The sequence below is a fragment of the Sebastes fasciatus genome, chromosome 16 (assembly GCF_043250625.1).
Source record: "Sebastes fasciatus isolate fSebFas1 chromosome 16, fSebFas1.pri, whole genome shotgun sequence".
NCBI classification, from domain to species: Eukaryota; Metazoa; Chordata; class Actinopteri; order Perciformes; family Sebastidae; genus Sebastes; species Sebastes fasciatus.
Genome location: NC_133810.1, coordinates 17598069 through 17614774, shown reverse-complemented (window position 1 = coordinate 17614774; position 16706 = coordinate 17598069). Strand labels below are relative to the sequence as shown.

At 40.3% G+C, this 16706-nt stretch overlaps 1 protein-coding gene across 4 annotated transcripts in view; it reads right to left on the bottom strand.

Annotated features, from left to right (window-relative positions):
• cadm2a (cell adhesion molecule 2a) overlaps window positions 1-16706 on the bottom strand; it is a 254049-nt gene that overhangs the window by 48494 nt on the left and 188849 nt on the right. For all 4 annotated transcript variants that reach the window (XM_074611346.1, XM_074611343.1, XM_074611345.1 and 1 more), the window contains one exon: window positions 14838-14987. In XM_074611346.1, coding sequence (XP_074467447.1) covers window positions 14838-14987 — 150 coding nt within the window. The remainder of the gene's footprint in view (window positions 1-14837; window positions 14988-16706) is intronic.

Here is a 16706-nt window from a genome sequence, read left to right as displayed (position 1 = left end):
TCAGCAGAAAAGATTATTGTTGATTATTTGTGTACAGGTGTTTGTATTTTCTTTCATGTGAGGCTACATGAAAGAATATTCTAATCTTATGGTAATTTGGGAGAAATCATATAAAAAAGTAGAGCATCCTGGTTCTGTAACGTCTCTACAAAGATTTGAAGAGCAAAGGCCATTAGACAGTCTGTTTGTAGAATACTTTAAAGAGCAGCTGGCTGAACGGTGAGAAACGATACAAGATGTATCTAAAGAACTGAAACTGTGTTTCAACATCCTGAAGCTTTAAGCCAGCATTAAAATATGTCTCTTTCCCAAAGTTTCTTTCCCAAATATACCTTCCCTAACCCACACATATTATGTAACTTCTTCTCAAACTACAACACAAACCTTAATTAGTTTATACTCTATATCAAACACTTGATCAATTAAAAATGTATGAAAAAGAATGACATTAAAAGTGTTACTTATAGGGCTGTCAATGTAAACGCAATAATAACGCGTTAACGCAAATCCGTTTTAACGCCACTAATTTCTTTAACGCATTAGTTTGTAGCGGGCTCAGTTTTAAAGCTAGTGACGATGCTGGTATCATATAAAACTGAGAAAACCTGAGGAGTCAATTGGTACCAATCAAATTTTGGTGAGGAAAAATTGGCATGGCCATTTTCAAAAGGGTCCCTTGAACTCTGACCTCAGGATATGTGAATGAAAATGGGTTCTATTGGTACCAACGACATGCCCACTTTATGATAATCACATGAAGTTTGGGGCAAAAACCTTTCCAGTTTTTTTAATGCAGTATAAATGTGTTATTTTTGCCTATACTAAAATGGTGTATTTGAATATTTCTGCATACTGGGGACCCTAAACAGTCTTGGAATTACGTAAAGCATGAAAGCTGAGGCTCTTGTGGATCCAATGAGCCGAACTGTATTCATGTGTGATGATGTTAGCCCCCATAATAGTCATTTCACTGTCACATTATCACATGCAGTTTGGGGCATGTAAGAGTCAAGTCAGCACACTGACAGCTGTTGTTGCCTGTTGAGCTTCAGTTTGCCATGTTATGATTTGAGCATATTTTTTATGCTAAATGCAGTACCTTTGAGGGTTTCTGGACAATATTTGTCATTGTTTTGTGTTGTTAAATGATTTCCAATAATAAATATATTCATACATTTGCATAAAGTAAGCATATTTGTTATTTTGATAAAAGTATTAAATACTTGACATATCTCCCTTTAAGGTAAATTTTGAACAGATAAAAAATATGCGATTAATTTGCGCTTAATCACGATTAACTATGGACAATCATGCGATTAATCATGATTAAATATTTTAATCGATTGACAGCCCTAGTTATTTACCAACGAGATCACTTCTAGTAACAGTCAATTGACTTTGAAAAGAGCTTTTTAGAACTTGTGACAATTAATTGTATTGCCACAAGTCTTACATTAGATTGACCGAATCAATGCCGACTGCTACAGTAGGTGTGTTTTTACCTACTTACTGCTGTAATTTGACAGTCACTGGTAAACGTCTACAGCCCTCGAGGTGACTGTGAAAAGAGGTGTTTGGCACATACGCTGCATTCTTTTTCCGGCGGTCTGTGTATGCGCTGCTGCAACGATCACAGAGCTGACAAATGTAGAGAAATGTCAGCGAGCACACTATCTCTTGTCATTTGGCCTGCCAAGGGATGGATAGCTTTGCTTTGCCGGCTCCACGCTAAACACCTACAGTAAATGGCAGTAGAGTTGTAATCAGTTTGGCTAAACGACAGCTGCTCTCTCTCATTTATTATTGCATTTGTTCTGTCCCTTCCCGTCCCTCGCAACACCGGTTATCTCTGCAGGCTGTGTACCGAGCCTGAGCAGGCGTGACACGTTGATATGAGCACATGACATATCTTTAGGCTTGGCACTGGTGACAGTACATCCCTGTTTCTATGTGTGTGTGTGCGTACACATCAGCGTCAATGCAAGACCACCAAATTAGATCTATTTTAACGCACTGCCAATTCAGTTAATGGTGAGACCTGTCCTGAGAAGATATGTCTTTCATGCGGTACACAAATGTACACCTTGTCTCATCAAAGAATAAACTAATTCAGATTATTTGGACTGATTCGAGACAAAGAATAGATTCTCTGTATTTCTTTCTGTCAGTGTCTCTCCTTCCTCCTACCCCCACAGACCTCATTCTGTCGACTCAGGCAGCTCCACTAACCTGTGGATGTGTACAAGTTAAACAATGCTGCTTTTCAACTGTTGTCTTATTTGCTTTGGGCAAGGGAGTATGAGCAGGCAAATGTCAGAAAATATATTTACTGTTGCTTGCTGGCTGGCTGTCGGGATGCAGCTCAGATTTCAGCCCATTCTGGGGAGCTCTTTGTGTAAGACTGAAGGTAGTGGATGGATACAGTTCTTTGACTTTAAGCAAGATAATGAGAACTCAGTGACTTCAAAAGCTGTGATGACATTGCATCCGTATTCATAATGAGAAGGCTTAATTGAAATGTGACTCGGCTGAAACAACATAATTGAATAACTGGTAATAACTTCCTGTCAATAATCGTCCGCATGACACGGCAATGAACACACATAATAATATAGGATTTTCAGTTTTATTGAATCAGAAGATTCTGATCATCTGGATTTAGTAATCCAATCATGCTTTAAGTGTTGTATCTGCATTTTTCCAGTGGTTATAGGCAGAGATCAGGATAGTTTAGATGCCAAAAAGCAGGATCATCCTGATCCCCCTGGAAGGGCGGATTTAAAATAAACATGAAAGGTGTCGTATATAACTGTGAAATCGTGATATAACTGGTAAGGATTGCTATAATAAAGTCAAAATATGGAGAATTTTTTTTTGTTCATTTAATCAAATGAGCAAAACCTTAACAACAACGTGCCATGGCATTGTTCCGACGGCCCGTTGATCGGAAACCCCAATAGTCCAGAAAATGTCCTGACACCTTATCACAAACAGAAGCACATGGCTAATTATTATGCAGAATGACATCATCGGACCTTCCTGGTCACAAGTTTTTTTTTCCTACCATGGTGAAGATGGCCCGTCCTACTCCGCCTCTGGTTGGTTTACCCTGATATTTTTACCCTAAACCTAGCTAACCTCACTCCTCATTCCTAAACCTAACCAACCCAACCAAAGAATTCAAGGCAACGAGTAATAAGAGGCAGAGTGGTGGGTGGTGCCTAGGCTAGTATGAAAAAAATAAAATCGGAAAGTGTGTGTATTTTTGGCGCAATGGGCCTTCGGAATAATGTCCAGTTCCCAAAAACAATGTCCCACATCAGTGGCTTCGTCTTCAAAATTTTTTAGTTCAAGTAGTTTTACAGCTTATTTGCCCTTAATTCAAATGGGACATATGAAGCTTAGTTTAAGTTCAGTCAGGAAGACTCTCCTTACATTCTCATTCACAAATCTCTCTCTCTCTCACCGTCTCCTACTCTATCAGCTGACTATGGGCGTTTCACTCTTAGTTAACCAACCAGATTCTGCCACGATTTCCCTGAGCCAATCACATCTTTGCTATCAAATTTTAAAACTGTTCTCCTCTCTGCTGCTGTCAGTTGTCATTGCAGTACGAAGCGACGCAATCCGCCTCCACTCCATCACCTCCGGTCTTCATCAAATTCAGTGCCCAGTCCTGCTCCACATCCCTTCATTGGATCTTCAGTACTCCCTTCACCACCACCACCACCACCAGTGTCTAGACTCCAGGGGGATAATCTTCCCACGGCGGCACTACCCCCTTTAATATACTACATCACGATGGAGTCTAATCGCCAAAGACGTTGCACTATTCATCTTATCATGCATCATGTAATTAATGATTATGCATTCGAAACGTAGTCTCTCCTAATTGAAATTCATTTAAATAACCTAGATCAATTTAAAACATGAAAATCAAGATTTTGTAATTTGTACACTTGAAAGATGTTGCAAATGTAGACCTTACAGCTGATGTTGGAGATCCTAAAGACCATTCATATGTAATATTAAGAAAGGAGTGAACAAACACACATACGACTCAATTTTTTTCTAAGATTTTTTCTATTAAAGGAACAAGTCTTCCATCTTTTTTTTCTCTATTTTTTCCTCTTCTCCCTCCCGTCTCCTGTTCTATGCCCAGAAAAAGGTTGGATATCGACAGAAAGAGGAGAGAGGAGAGAGGAATGTATCCTTTGCTATTTGTCTGTGAAGGCTCTGCAGCTGCCTGCCATCCATTAGAGACCATTAGTGCCGTCAGTCCTGAATGTGTTCATGGAGGACGCCGTTGTCGGCAACAACAAAGGGTGGCAGGTTTGTATTCCACAATAACTACTTACTGAATGCACGACCGTATTTTTGGCTCATTTAGCCCTAATCTGCGTCTCTCTGTGTGCATAGAAAGAGAGGCAGAAAGCAAAGCTGCTCTTGTCAACATCAAAGTTTGATTTGTTTCTGCAACAAATGGTCAATACACCTTCGTCTATTTTCCTGCTGAAGTACACAGAGCTTACAGTTTTTGTTCATGTGTGTGAGAGAGAAAGACAGAGTTGTCCTCCATACATTTGATTTCCTTTATCTCAGCAGAACAAACACAGAGTACCTTGAGACGTGACAATTTTATGAGTTTGCCAAAGCAGATGCAGTTAGATATTCAGAAAGCCAGCGGGGACGGAAAGATTCCTCATCTTATTACGAGGGCTGATGACCGTTGGCTCGGAAGCCGCGTTGAGGTTCCCCTGAATGCAGCCATGACCGATCAGATAACAGAGAGTAAACGGTCGTAACACCGAAGCCACAAGGCCTCTCTGTTCCCAAACGGTATATTCAGAAAGGGACACAACAGAGAGGGGAAAAGTCAGCTCATGAGAAGAAAGGCACATCTTTGAAAAGGGAAAGTGAGACAGAGAAGCTGCCCAAAGAGAAGGTCAAAGATGTCTTGTTTCTTTTAAATCAAAAGTGACATTTTTATTCTGAGGGAAGACGTTGAGTCAGCCGGTAAAAAAGGCCTATTGAAAGTATGATGTTACATTCAATCATAATCTTTGAACCATTAATGAGTAACAGGTTGATGAAATAAAAAAGAGTGCAAAGAAACAAATCATTTGCTCTCACCTCAGGCTCAGCAGCTTTTTTTCCTTTATGAAAGATACTTCCTACTTCACCTTATGTTTGTCAAAACATCCGGCAAACCATGAATGCACCACAAGCACAGTCACAAAAACATGACACGACAACCTTTCCCCTGCTGCACACACAAACTCTAGTTATGGGGGCTTCTTTTGATCGAGTACCCAAATCCGACAATGTCAGTCAGACCACTATGGTGAATGCTGTAAATGCCTGTGTTTTATTTTGATCGCTATTACCCTATGGTGCAATATAGCACAGGGCCCCAAAACCGTCCAATGAATTAACTTTAATGTTACGACACTTGTTTTTTTGCGAGATGTTCCGATACCATTTTTTCCTTCCCGATACCGATTCCGATACCTGAACTTGTGGTAGCGGCCGATACCGAGTACTGATCCGATTCCAGCGTGAAAAAAATTGCATTATCATTATTATTATTATTATTATTTAACAACCTACTATTACCAACCATGTATGGATATGATTACTATCTTTGTTGTATGGCCTGGCTCTGGTTAAATCCTTTGTAAAACATGAACAAATACAGAGAATGAATGCAATAGAACTTTCTTTTATTATTCAGTTTGTCAGTTCCTAAGAACATAAATAAATGGAATAAATAACAATTCTGTATTCTCTTAGCTGTCTCCTCAGTGGACAGCATGTGTGCTAATTTGTCCTGCAGGGTTAATAATCACACACCCAACAAGGGTACTGCCACCCCTCGAAACGGACGACTTACATACTGGACATATCACCGTTTTACTTGTTTGATTTTCCACAGTGAAATATTGCCAAATGGCTGGCATTTTCCTTGCTCTGTACTACACTCTCCACTAGCACTGCACTGTTGTTGTTTGCTATCGTCACGTGACAAACTACCTGCAATCAGTTCTTCTTCGCTGCTCTAAAACAGCAGATGCCAGTTGCAGCCATGATACATCCCGGGCGATGGCACAGTGAAGGCTACTTTTTTTGGAGCTGCGAAAAATAATTGATTTCCGGTTAGAAGTTTGAATTTTTTCTGTGTTAATAAATGATGGTATCGGATTGGCGCATAGACTGGCGGAACAACGCTAGTTTGTGAATCCCACAACAACTAAAAGACCAAGGGAACAGAACTACACGTGGGAAAACGACTTCTGAGTCCAAAAAGCTTTTTCCAGCTCAATATGTGGACATCTATTATCTCACGACACAGCTGATGGTTTTCTGACTCATCGGTATGTTGCCAGAGCCTCACTCAAATTGCATAGCTACATGTATTATGGTGTGCTGTGTAAAGCACATACTCACATTTCTAAATCGGCTGCATATCTAGCAGTTTTCCACGGCTGCTCTCCATCATTAAAAGCAGCAGGTGAGTAAACACAGTGTGTGCATGTGTATAAGGAATTACATTTGTACATTAAGGATGCATTTATTGTATGGGCATACAGCATAAGCAAATAGTCATGACTCTAAACTCACTCACTTTAAGCCTATCATGTTTGCCCATTTCACTCGGCCCCTTTATTTCATTTCCCTCTTCTCCCTCCTGCCCTTTCCTCTCCACCGGCCTCCCCTCCTTCACCCCGTCCCTTCGTCTATCCAGGGACGGTATGTATTAGTATAGAACCCTGGCAGGTGTTTGCTCATTCAAGTGACACACTCTTATAACGAGAAAAGTGCAAATTTCCGAATATACATTCAGCTGCCTGTGTCTGGATGTGACTGTTCTCTCTTTTCCTTGTCAACAACCCATCTGGAGACTTGAGCTCGTCCGTGTGAGTGTGAGGAAGCGATAGAGAGACAGAATGCAATGTTTATTGAATAGCTTAATGTATATATTCCGTATCTCAGCCGTCCCTCAACCTCCATTACCTGTTCTACCTTTTCCGAAAGGCACCGCGGCTTTTTAAAATGTAAAATGTGCCATACTCCATACAGTAATTGGCTTGTGGAGATTTTCTCCTGTGACAGGAATGATTTCCTTTCATCAGTTTCTACCTGCCACGCTGAGTTCAGTGGGACACCTCCGCCAGCCCCACTTCATTAAGTCCTTGTGAGAAGCGGGTCAGTGAGGAGACAGCTCTTGCCTAAAACACTATTGTATTTTGCAGAGGTATACATTTTCCCCCTCTGGCACCAGAGTAGAAGAACAAGTACCTCGGTCTATAAGGAGTTTCATATTTTTCTAGGGTACCCACTACAGCTATCCTTCAAAAATGACTTTGAAAAGCATTTGAAAGAAAGTGGACAGTGTTTGTAGAGCCACGTTTTCATTGTGATAATGCAAAAAAAAAGTTCTATTATAAAATATGGTTTCTTTTCCCCAACTCTGTGCTCCAGAACTTTCTCCCGGAAGAGAGAAAGAATAAGCCTGTCGCTAAGTGTGAGCTAATTATTCCCATTTGCCTCGGGTATTTTTCTCGACACCTCGCAGATGATAAGTGGCTCTACTAATAAAGGCAGTAATAACTGGATCTATTGCTTCATTTGACAATGTAGTCTCTTTCGCGCCCCAACCTGTTTCACAGCCGTACAGCAGAGGAAACAAAGCTGACATTTATCTGACACCAGTTTCTCTGATCCACAGGCGACACACACAATGGTACAGATCTCTGCTTTTAATCATTATACCTGCCTGCAACCTCTAAACACAAGTAGAAAAAGCTTTTATTTATCAAAAGCTGATGCTCAAACAAAGACATACACAACGAGAGGCGACGAAGAAAGAAGCCGCAGATTGCTCAAGGTCAAAGAAAAGTTTGCCTGTGTCTTTCAGAGGTGATAACTGCATCTGAAAGCTCATAAAATGCCTCCTTAATTCCTCCCCTTTATCCCACCAAGGCCTATATTCCGTCTCCTTTTTCCTCTTTTTCTTCCTCTCATGTTTTATGGCGCTTGTCTTGGGGAGAGGGGACTTGTTAGGGATCTTTGGAGATTTACAGTCAAGTTTTTTTCTATCAGAGAGAACACCGTATCAATCTTCAGGCCGATATGAAAGGATGTTTCATAGAGGCACTCTTCCAGGGAAAAAAAAGAAAAGACAGCTGTCTCAAAAGTTTAACTTTCCTGCTAAGATTAAGTTTGGAGAGAAAGTTCTGCTATCTGTTTAATAAAAAGTCTGTCAGGCATTTCTTATTTTGTTATTTACTTTGGAGAACTTTTAAAAGCCTATCCCCTAAATTGCTCAGGCACAGATACTCTGAATGCATCAAAGCTTTCATGGGTGCATACTGGGGAGGTGGAATACTTGACATTTCACATGCACACACCTATATGTGCACTTACGTACACACACGACCACACGCTCACACAACCACAAACAGCCAGCAAATTGAATCAGACAGCTGAATATTTGACATCTGAGGACGCGAACAGCTTCATATTTAGCAGCTCTGGGGCCTAAAAAGAGCAATTGGCCCTTAACTGTTCACCCAGAACACTAATCTTAATGTTTAAACAGGTTCAATAAATCTGCAGATGGCACAGCGTGGGCAGAGATGTCCACCACAGGTACATTAGGCACTCTGGAAATATCAACATATTACCGCTCTTACATCCAAAGGCTGCAGACACTGTATTGTACTAATGAACCAATACATGTGCGTGGTGAGTGTTCAGACTGAAGGGAAATGGGACCTTTTCATGGTCAGATTTGGTCACTGCGATAGCGCCGAAACCGTGCAAGATATAGTCACGAAACTTTACAGATGTGTAGTTCAGATCAAAATGATCCCTCTCACTTTACTTTTGGCTGGCGTGATCTCATTTCTAGATTGCTAATTACTAGGGCTCCTGCAATTAACTATGGACAATCATGTGATTAATCGCATGATTGTCCATAGTTAATCGCGATTTATTGCAAATTTATTGCACATTTTTTATCTGTTCAAAATGTACCTTAAAGGGAGATTTGTCAAGTATTTAATACTCTAATCAACATGGGAGTGGGCAAATACGCTTACTTTATGCAAATGTTTGTATATATTTATTATTGGAAATCAATTAACAACACAAAACAATGACAAATATTTTCCAGAAACCCTCACAGGTACTGCATTTAGCATAAAAAAATATATGCTCATATCATAACATGGCAAACTCAAGCCCAACAGGCAACAACAGCTGTCAGTGTGTCAGTGTGCTGACTTGACTATGACTTGCCCCAAACTGCATGTGATTATCATAAAGTGGGCATGTTTTTAAAGGGGAGACTCGTGGGTACCCATAGAACACATTTTCGTTCACATATCTTGAGGTCAGTGGTCAAGGGACCCCTTTGAAAATAGCCATGTCAGTTTTTCCTTGCCAAAATGCAGTGAAAGTTTGGAGTGTTATTTAGCCTCCTTCTCGACAAGCCAGTATGATGACATGGTTGGTACCAATGGATTCCATAGGTTTTATAGTTTCATATGATGCCAGTATCTTCTGGTTCTAAAACTGAGCCCGCAACAACCTAAAAATCGAAAGTTGTGTTAATGCGTTGAAGAAATTATTGGCATTAAAACAAATGTGCGTTAACGCGTTATTATTGCGTTAATTTTGACAGCCTTAATGATTAAATTTGTTCATGTAAAAACAGTTGGTCCATACTTACAAATATTATATAATAAAAATCATGTTTTTTTACCATTCCAAATCATTAGATTAACCTTTTGATTCCTTTGGAAAGGAGACATTTAGATCCAGTGACAGTAAAAAAACAAAAAAAAAACAGAAATTGTTATTAGATAATGTAAACAAGGGGAAGAGTTGCCAGTATATGTGAATCTTGAAATCATTTCCTGATGTCAGAAAGGAAGTCAAGATTAGGGCTGGGTGATATGGCCAAAATCTTCTATCCCAATATAGATCATTTCATATATCAATAACAATATTTATCATGATACAGTATGTTTTCTGGTAATTCAATAAATAAAAGCTATTTCCTGTGTGAATTATATACTTGACAAATGAAAAAGTACTGAGTATTTTCTCATTTATTTAAGAACTTCAGTGCAAAATGATCAGATTTTCTAAGAAATTTGAGTTAGTATGTGCTTATTATCGATTTAGATAATGTAATAGTGTATCACGATATCTTGATATATGATTTAATCATGATACAATAAATTATCATATGGAATTATCACAAAGCCCTAGTCAAGATTGAATAAAAATGCAATAAAACCCCAAATGAACCCAAGACTCACTATCTTGTGTGTTATTGTTTTATCCTGCAGAGCACCCAGATTTTCTCTGCTTTGATAAAATGACCTGCACCCTAATGTAGTAACCACCGACAGCTTGCCTGAGACATACATACAGCCATCTTCTGTTTCCATACGTCTGCCAATATATAGGCCTGATGCGTTAGCCACATTTTGGACCAAGCTATAATGCATTCAGGTCTACCAAATATGTGCTGTGGGCAAATACTTTACAATGCTTTAAAAGGACAGGTAAACCATGAACCACAGGGTGGTAAGATAATTAAAGAGAGGGGAGATGGATCAAGAGAGTAGGTTGAGAATGAAAATACAGATGTGGGTGTCGGAAAAGAAATGGGATGAAAAAAGGTTAGCAAATTACAGTAACCGTGTTGAATAAATGATTTCAATGTCATACCTTAGCCAGTGCTCACACATGATGAATCTACTAAATAGGCCTGCAAATGTAGCCTGGAAAGTAATTACACATTGGTTCTTTCTCGTACGGGAATAACGAATACTTTATAATTATGCCTCATTGCAAAATTTCTCCATCCAGGAAATAAAGCTATTATCAGGTCTTGAATTACAATGAAACCAAAAGAGCAATTTGTAAAGAGATATTAGCCTCTTTTGAATCTTATAAAAGAGAGAATCCCTCTTGCCCAGTGCTCATCTCTCTCTCGCTGTCGAAGCTTAAGTCCCTCAGTGGTAAGTGATGGAAAGGACAAAATTGGCTACTTTCGGGACAATGACTTATTTGAAATTCAAACAACTCCTCGCAGCCATCGGAGCGCCTTTGAGAGGACAGGAGACAAGAGGAGTCTCTTTCATCCGACTAAACGTCTTGGAGGTGAGCCTCGGCCCTGACATTAAACAACAACGGCAGCGAAACCGGCGCCACTCAAAGGACTGTAATGGAGTCAGTCGCTGCGTTTGTCTTTGAAAAAACAATATGTTTATGCTAATGCTCTGTGGCTGACTTTAATAGAGGATGTAAGTGACACTCTTTGAGATGCAACACATGCAGCAGGCACATGTTCACGGACAACAATCTGTTGAATTAGACAACAAACATAATAGATTCAGCTGATTTGTTGAGCTGCCCGTCTGTACAGAAGTCTATAATATGAATCTATTCTGTATTATAAATGGAAAATGTATGTTTTCCATGCATAATTTCTTCATTAGACTGCAATGAATAAGTCACATAGACATATTCATTTCTACTAAAAGAGAAAATTACAGCTCTGACTTCCAAATAAAACTTATTAATAATAAAAAGGGTGACATTTAAATCGTTAGAACTTTTATTGTGTTTACATATGTGGAGTCAACCAACAGCCTTAAAGAAGGTAGATGTTGAACTGCATAAACATAATTTCTTGTATGTTGCCATAAAGAGCAAAACCAGATATTTTTCAGTGAATAGTAACAGAGCTAAGTATGCAAAAAGTTGGCGAGTCGAGGTTGTATTTTCAAGCAACTGTGTGCTTTCCATAATCCCCATCTTGTTCTTCTTCTTCTTCCCAACAGGCAGCAAGGACAATTAATCTGAAACCTACTGCGCTCAAAGGCGTTTGCAGCTGAGACATCTTTCCTTTCTCACACTGCCAGTGGCACTTTTGGAAACGCTCACCATCTCGGCGCTCCCATCAGCATGTGCATCTGAATTTGCCACGTTCAGCAAGACAACTCCCAAAGCACAAACACAGGCACGCACACACGCCAATCCAAAACAGCAACGCAATTCCGGGGCCTCAGTAGTATCCCTTTGCTTTTCTGATAATAAGAGAGTCCTTGGCTGCTTTTTCATTTCCAATCTCAGAGCCTTGCACTGGAAATGCCATGAAATAGACCCCCAAGACCGACCCCTGGTGTGATATGGAATAACCTGCAGAGAACATCAACTGTTGAATTTCATGTTCTATGCAGCTTTTTACCGCTGCTCTTTCCGGTAAGTGAAAATGTGAATGGCTGAAAATTGAAATGCATGCATTCACTCACTCATTGTATGCAAAAATACATACAAACACAGACTAACACACACACACGTACAATGCGTGAGGCGGCCCAGTGGGCAGCCGGATAATGGAAGAAGACTGTGTAAATCCCATATGTGCTTAATCCAGACACTTACAAGAGAGTGTGATTCATACTCTATTACACTCGACTAATACAGCTGAGAGACGCACAGGGCACAATCATTTCAGCAGGCATGAACCAACAAAATAACACCCATGAATCCTCTTTATGGGGACTTCAGTGAAGAGGGTGTGAAAGGTCAGGAGTAAAGCCTTTGTACTTATTAGCCATTAAAACAGTGGTGGCTTCGTGCCACACCCACAATGTGTACGTGTGTGTGTGAGTGCATTACTGTGCCTGTGAATGTGTGTAAAGATAACAGGGGTTTGCATCCGTTTAATGGAAGGAATTTCTCTGCAGCACCGTGCAGGTCTCCAGTATATAAAGTGTTTATTATACACAGAGCTTGGAGTATTTTCTGCAGCTCACATTATTCTTGGGCCATTTTCTCTGAGGCTGTTGATGAGGCTGTTAAAGTCCTATATTACAAAACTTTCTTCAGTTTATATAACATAAACTTTAATTTATGTTGCATTGTTAAATATGGCAAAATGTATCTAAATAAGTCAGTCTCATTAATTTTACATCATTTCAAGTGGAGTCAGTATTGTTGGCCAGCCAGGGTTTACTATAGAGTGGTGGAGAGATGACATATTTTTGGAGGCCACCCCAGAAGTTAGCACGGTGCAGGTTCCCTCGACAAAAAGCCGATGGGATTTTTCCATTGAGTTTTGAATTATTGCAGAAAATAAGCTCTGTGTCAAACAAACGTTTATGATGCTTACGCGTTTTGTTCCGTAAGATAATCTTCACAAATGAACACCACTTTTATGATTTTTGAAGAATGAATGCAATCCCCAGAAGTAAAAAGCTAACGTTAGGCTATAAACGAACTACAACGCGGTCGCATGAGCGGCGTGATGACGTTTAGCAAGCGCCTTTTTTAAGACACATAAAGGATTCAAAATTCACAAGTGGGATATTTATTGATGTATTTTATATCTTAGAACAAAACGTTAAAATCTCTTCAGCTTGTGTTAACCACAGACCTTATTTCAGGCCTCTAACTAAAAACCCATTCAAAAAACCCATTGACTTTGAGACAAGGGAACCGGAAGTGCTAAAAATGCTAACTAATTTCTGGGTTTTAGGACTCATTCCTGCACCACTCTATTTTGGCTATTCTATAAAAACCTTACCTTAATCGTTGATATCTTTGTGTTACATAATTTCACTGTGGTTATGCTGACAATGTTTTAGTTTGTCAGTCTTCATTTTGATGTATAACCCATAGCAATACCTTGGACAAATACACCACCAAATAGCTGATTGGGTGCAAAGCAAAGGTAGAGTCCATGCTGTACTACAAAATATCAAATTATATGTAACCAATTTAATGCTCTCACACCATCAATTAGACACAAGGCCATAATGCTGTACCATCCGAGGCTCGGGTGATTGGGTTTGTTCTTTTAACTGGAATTTAATTCATACTGCACTGTGTGTGCTAGAGGCGGTACGAGCTAAGTACTACAGGGTTGCAGTGAAGGGCACTTGCACAGCGGGGTGAACGGTTGACTTTGAGAGTGTGTGGGCTGTTTCTGATGTTCTAACTTGATTTGAACAACAACATGAAACTTTTTGAGCATGCATCTTTTGATTCAGATAGAAAAAGTATAGAAAAAAAACTAATTTGATGCGCCACTTCTTTTCACTGGGATGTAGTCAACATGCTCCAAGGTTTGCCTTGATCATGAGATGGATGTAAATCAACCGCAGCCTTCACCACAGCTATTGCAGCTATCTACAGTAGCTGCTCCTTGTACGCCTTCCGATCATGAAATCAAACCAAATAACACCGGGTTTTATCTGTTTCTACTTTCCAACTATCAAAAATACCCAATAAACATGTCTGACACTGAAGTAAAATGGGCTGCACACAAACAAACAGAAACGTTCAAGCCCCCAAATTGTTCATGGCAGGTGATGCTCACCATCCTGTTCTTGGCAAAACAAGTCAGAAAGAGAGCTGCCCATATTTGTTTGCCTTAACAGAGGGGTGTGTGTTAGGTTGACGGATTAAGTGAAAAAATAACAATAGCAACATACAATCCATCCCAAGAGGAAAAGGTGTGTTTCTTTTTTTATGTACTGTGAATGCACTCGCTGTGAAAATAGAGCAGGAAAACACAGACACATGAAATGTGGGACAGACTCTATGACACAACAAAAACAGCAGCTTATCCAAGAGACAAACACACAGGGACATAGAGGTTTTTTTTTCAGGTTGCTCTGCAGCCTAAAAAAAAAAATGTTTTGTGTGTTCTGTGCATTTCTCAACCGCCATAAACCCAACACAGGGAATACTCCGTAAGACTGCATCTGTCGTGCGGCAGCTGCTGTCTGTCAACATCCAAAACTCACCTTTCTTGTCCCCGAAAAAGAGGGTCTGCTGTGCTGGGTTTGACCACTGGAGGGAGGTGTTGTCATTATACTCCACACGGCAGGTCATGTTCGCCGTCCCGCCCTCCGTCACCGTCACATTCTGAACCAGAGGGTACTGACCGCTGATGCCTGTAACATGACACATAAGAGAGATGAGTAAGAGGAGATGCATCAGGAGGAGGAGAAAGATACAGGGAGTGAAACAGATGGTGCATTTTTGATTGCTTGATTTGTAAGGTTGCTTTGTTAATTAAATCTGCTTAATAAATTTCAGATGATCATATAAAACTATGAAGGTAGACTTGAAAGTAATGCGATTTTAATCCAGTTGGTTCATAAAGATGCACATAAAATAAACGTTTCTGTCACTGGAAGGAGCAAATCAGCTCCTCAGACTACCAGACAAAGGGAGGAAATCTGCTATGCTCTCTGAAAAAAAACGCTTAACACCCTAATTAAATAGCAAATGTACAGCCAGGACGGCCAGTCACTACTGTGTGCTAAATTGGACCCTAACATAGAACACAAAAGGGGGCATTTAGCTCGCGGTAGCGACCCTGAAACCTCAGCCACACAGGGAACACCAATTAAAAAACGCTCCCAGTGGACTTGTGTGTGCATGCATGGATGTTGGTGTGTGTGACGCCCACATCCAATGAGAGAAACAGAAAGATAAACAGAGTTATATAATTGTGTGTGACCTCTGAGTCGGAGTGGAGCTAGATTTCAGCACCATGGACAGGTCGCTTGTGCAATTGGTTTGTCAATAGCTGCCTGCCAGTTTGCAGAACTCTGGACAGCTCACTGCTGTATGTGTGTGTGTATGTGTGTATGCTTTAGTGTGTGTGTGTTTGTGTGTGTGAGGGAGGCTGTGAGCAAGTAAATAATAATAACCATAAATCTATCCCTGTCCCTATCCCCAGAGGACAGGTTTTAAAGACTGTGTGACTAAAGGCTTAGGTAAGAAAGATTATTCATTCCCAGCTAACTCTCCCATCTTAAACCACCATCCCCCCCCAGGAAAGGATCATAAAGCGGAATAAAAAACATATATAAGGAAATAAAGAAATATTTGAGGAGTTTTTAAATTCCGTTCCTGTGTGTTTCTGTTTGATTCCACTCAAACGCCGCTAATGCATTAGATCTCATTCAGCAGGCATTTTGTGTTTCCCTTTACTTCACTTAATGACTGCGCAGGTAAAATAAACAAACCCTCACACAGCACTCGTCTGGAGGGTCAGCAGGTGAGGCAAACTGCATCACTGACGGCCCCGTGGTGAAGGACGTGTTGAGAGGAGAGAGGGTGAGGTGAAGGAGGGGAGGAGAGGCAGAGGGAGGTAAGTCAAGGAGCACGGGTCATTTCCAGTGTTGATTAAGGCCTCCCGAGGTTAATCATGCGCGTGAGAGATAGAGGGAAGAGCAGGGAAACGGGGGGAAAATGGATCGGAGCTATGGGAGGCTAGGAATATGTTTTATTCATGGAAGTTTTGCATGAGGCATGATCTGCCAACGATTTACCGTTCTCCCGCGCCTGCCCTCGCTCTCTTTATTACTTCCTCTCTTTAAATCACTTACTTTTTTCCCCTCATTTTTCTCAGTCACACAGTCGGGGCGACATACGGCCCAGTGTGATACATCTTATTCCTTTTGTGCCGGCCACAAAGGGAAGTTAATTGTTAACTGCCATATCCAATGGTGGCAATGATGATTTTTTGTGTGAGGTTCTGCAAAATGTAATTGAAGATGGAGACACTGGAGATCACAATAGCATTCAAATGTTACTGCATAAAGAAATAAATATGTGGAAAGATATAAAGTACATATTATACTGTAGATATGTTTGAACTG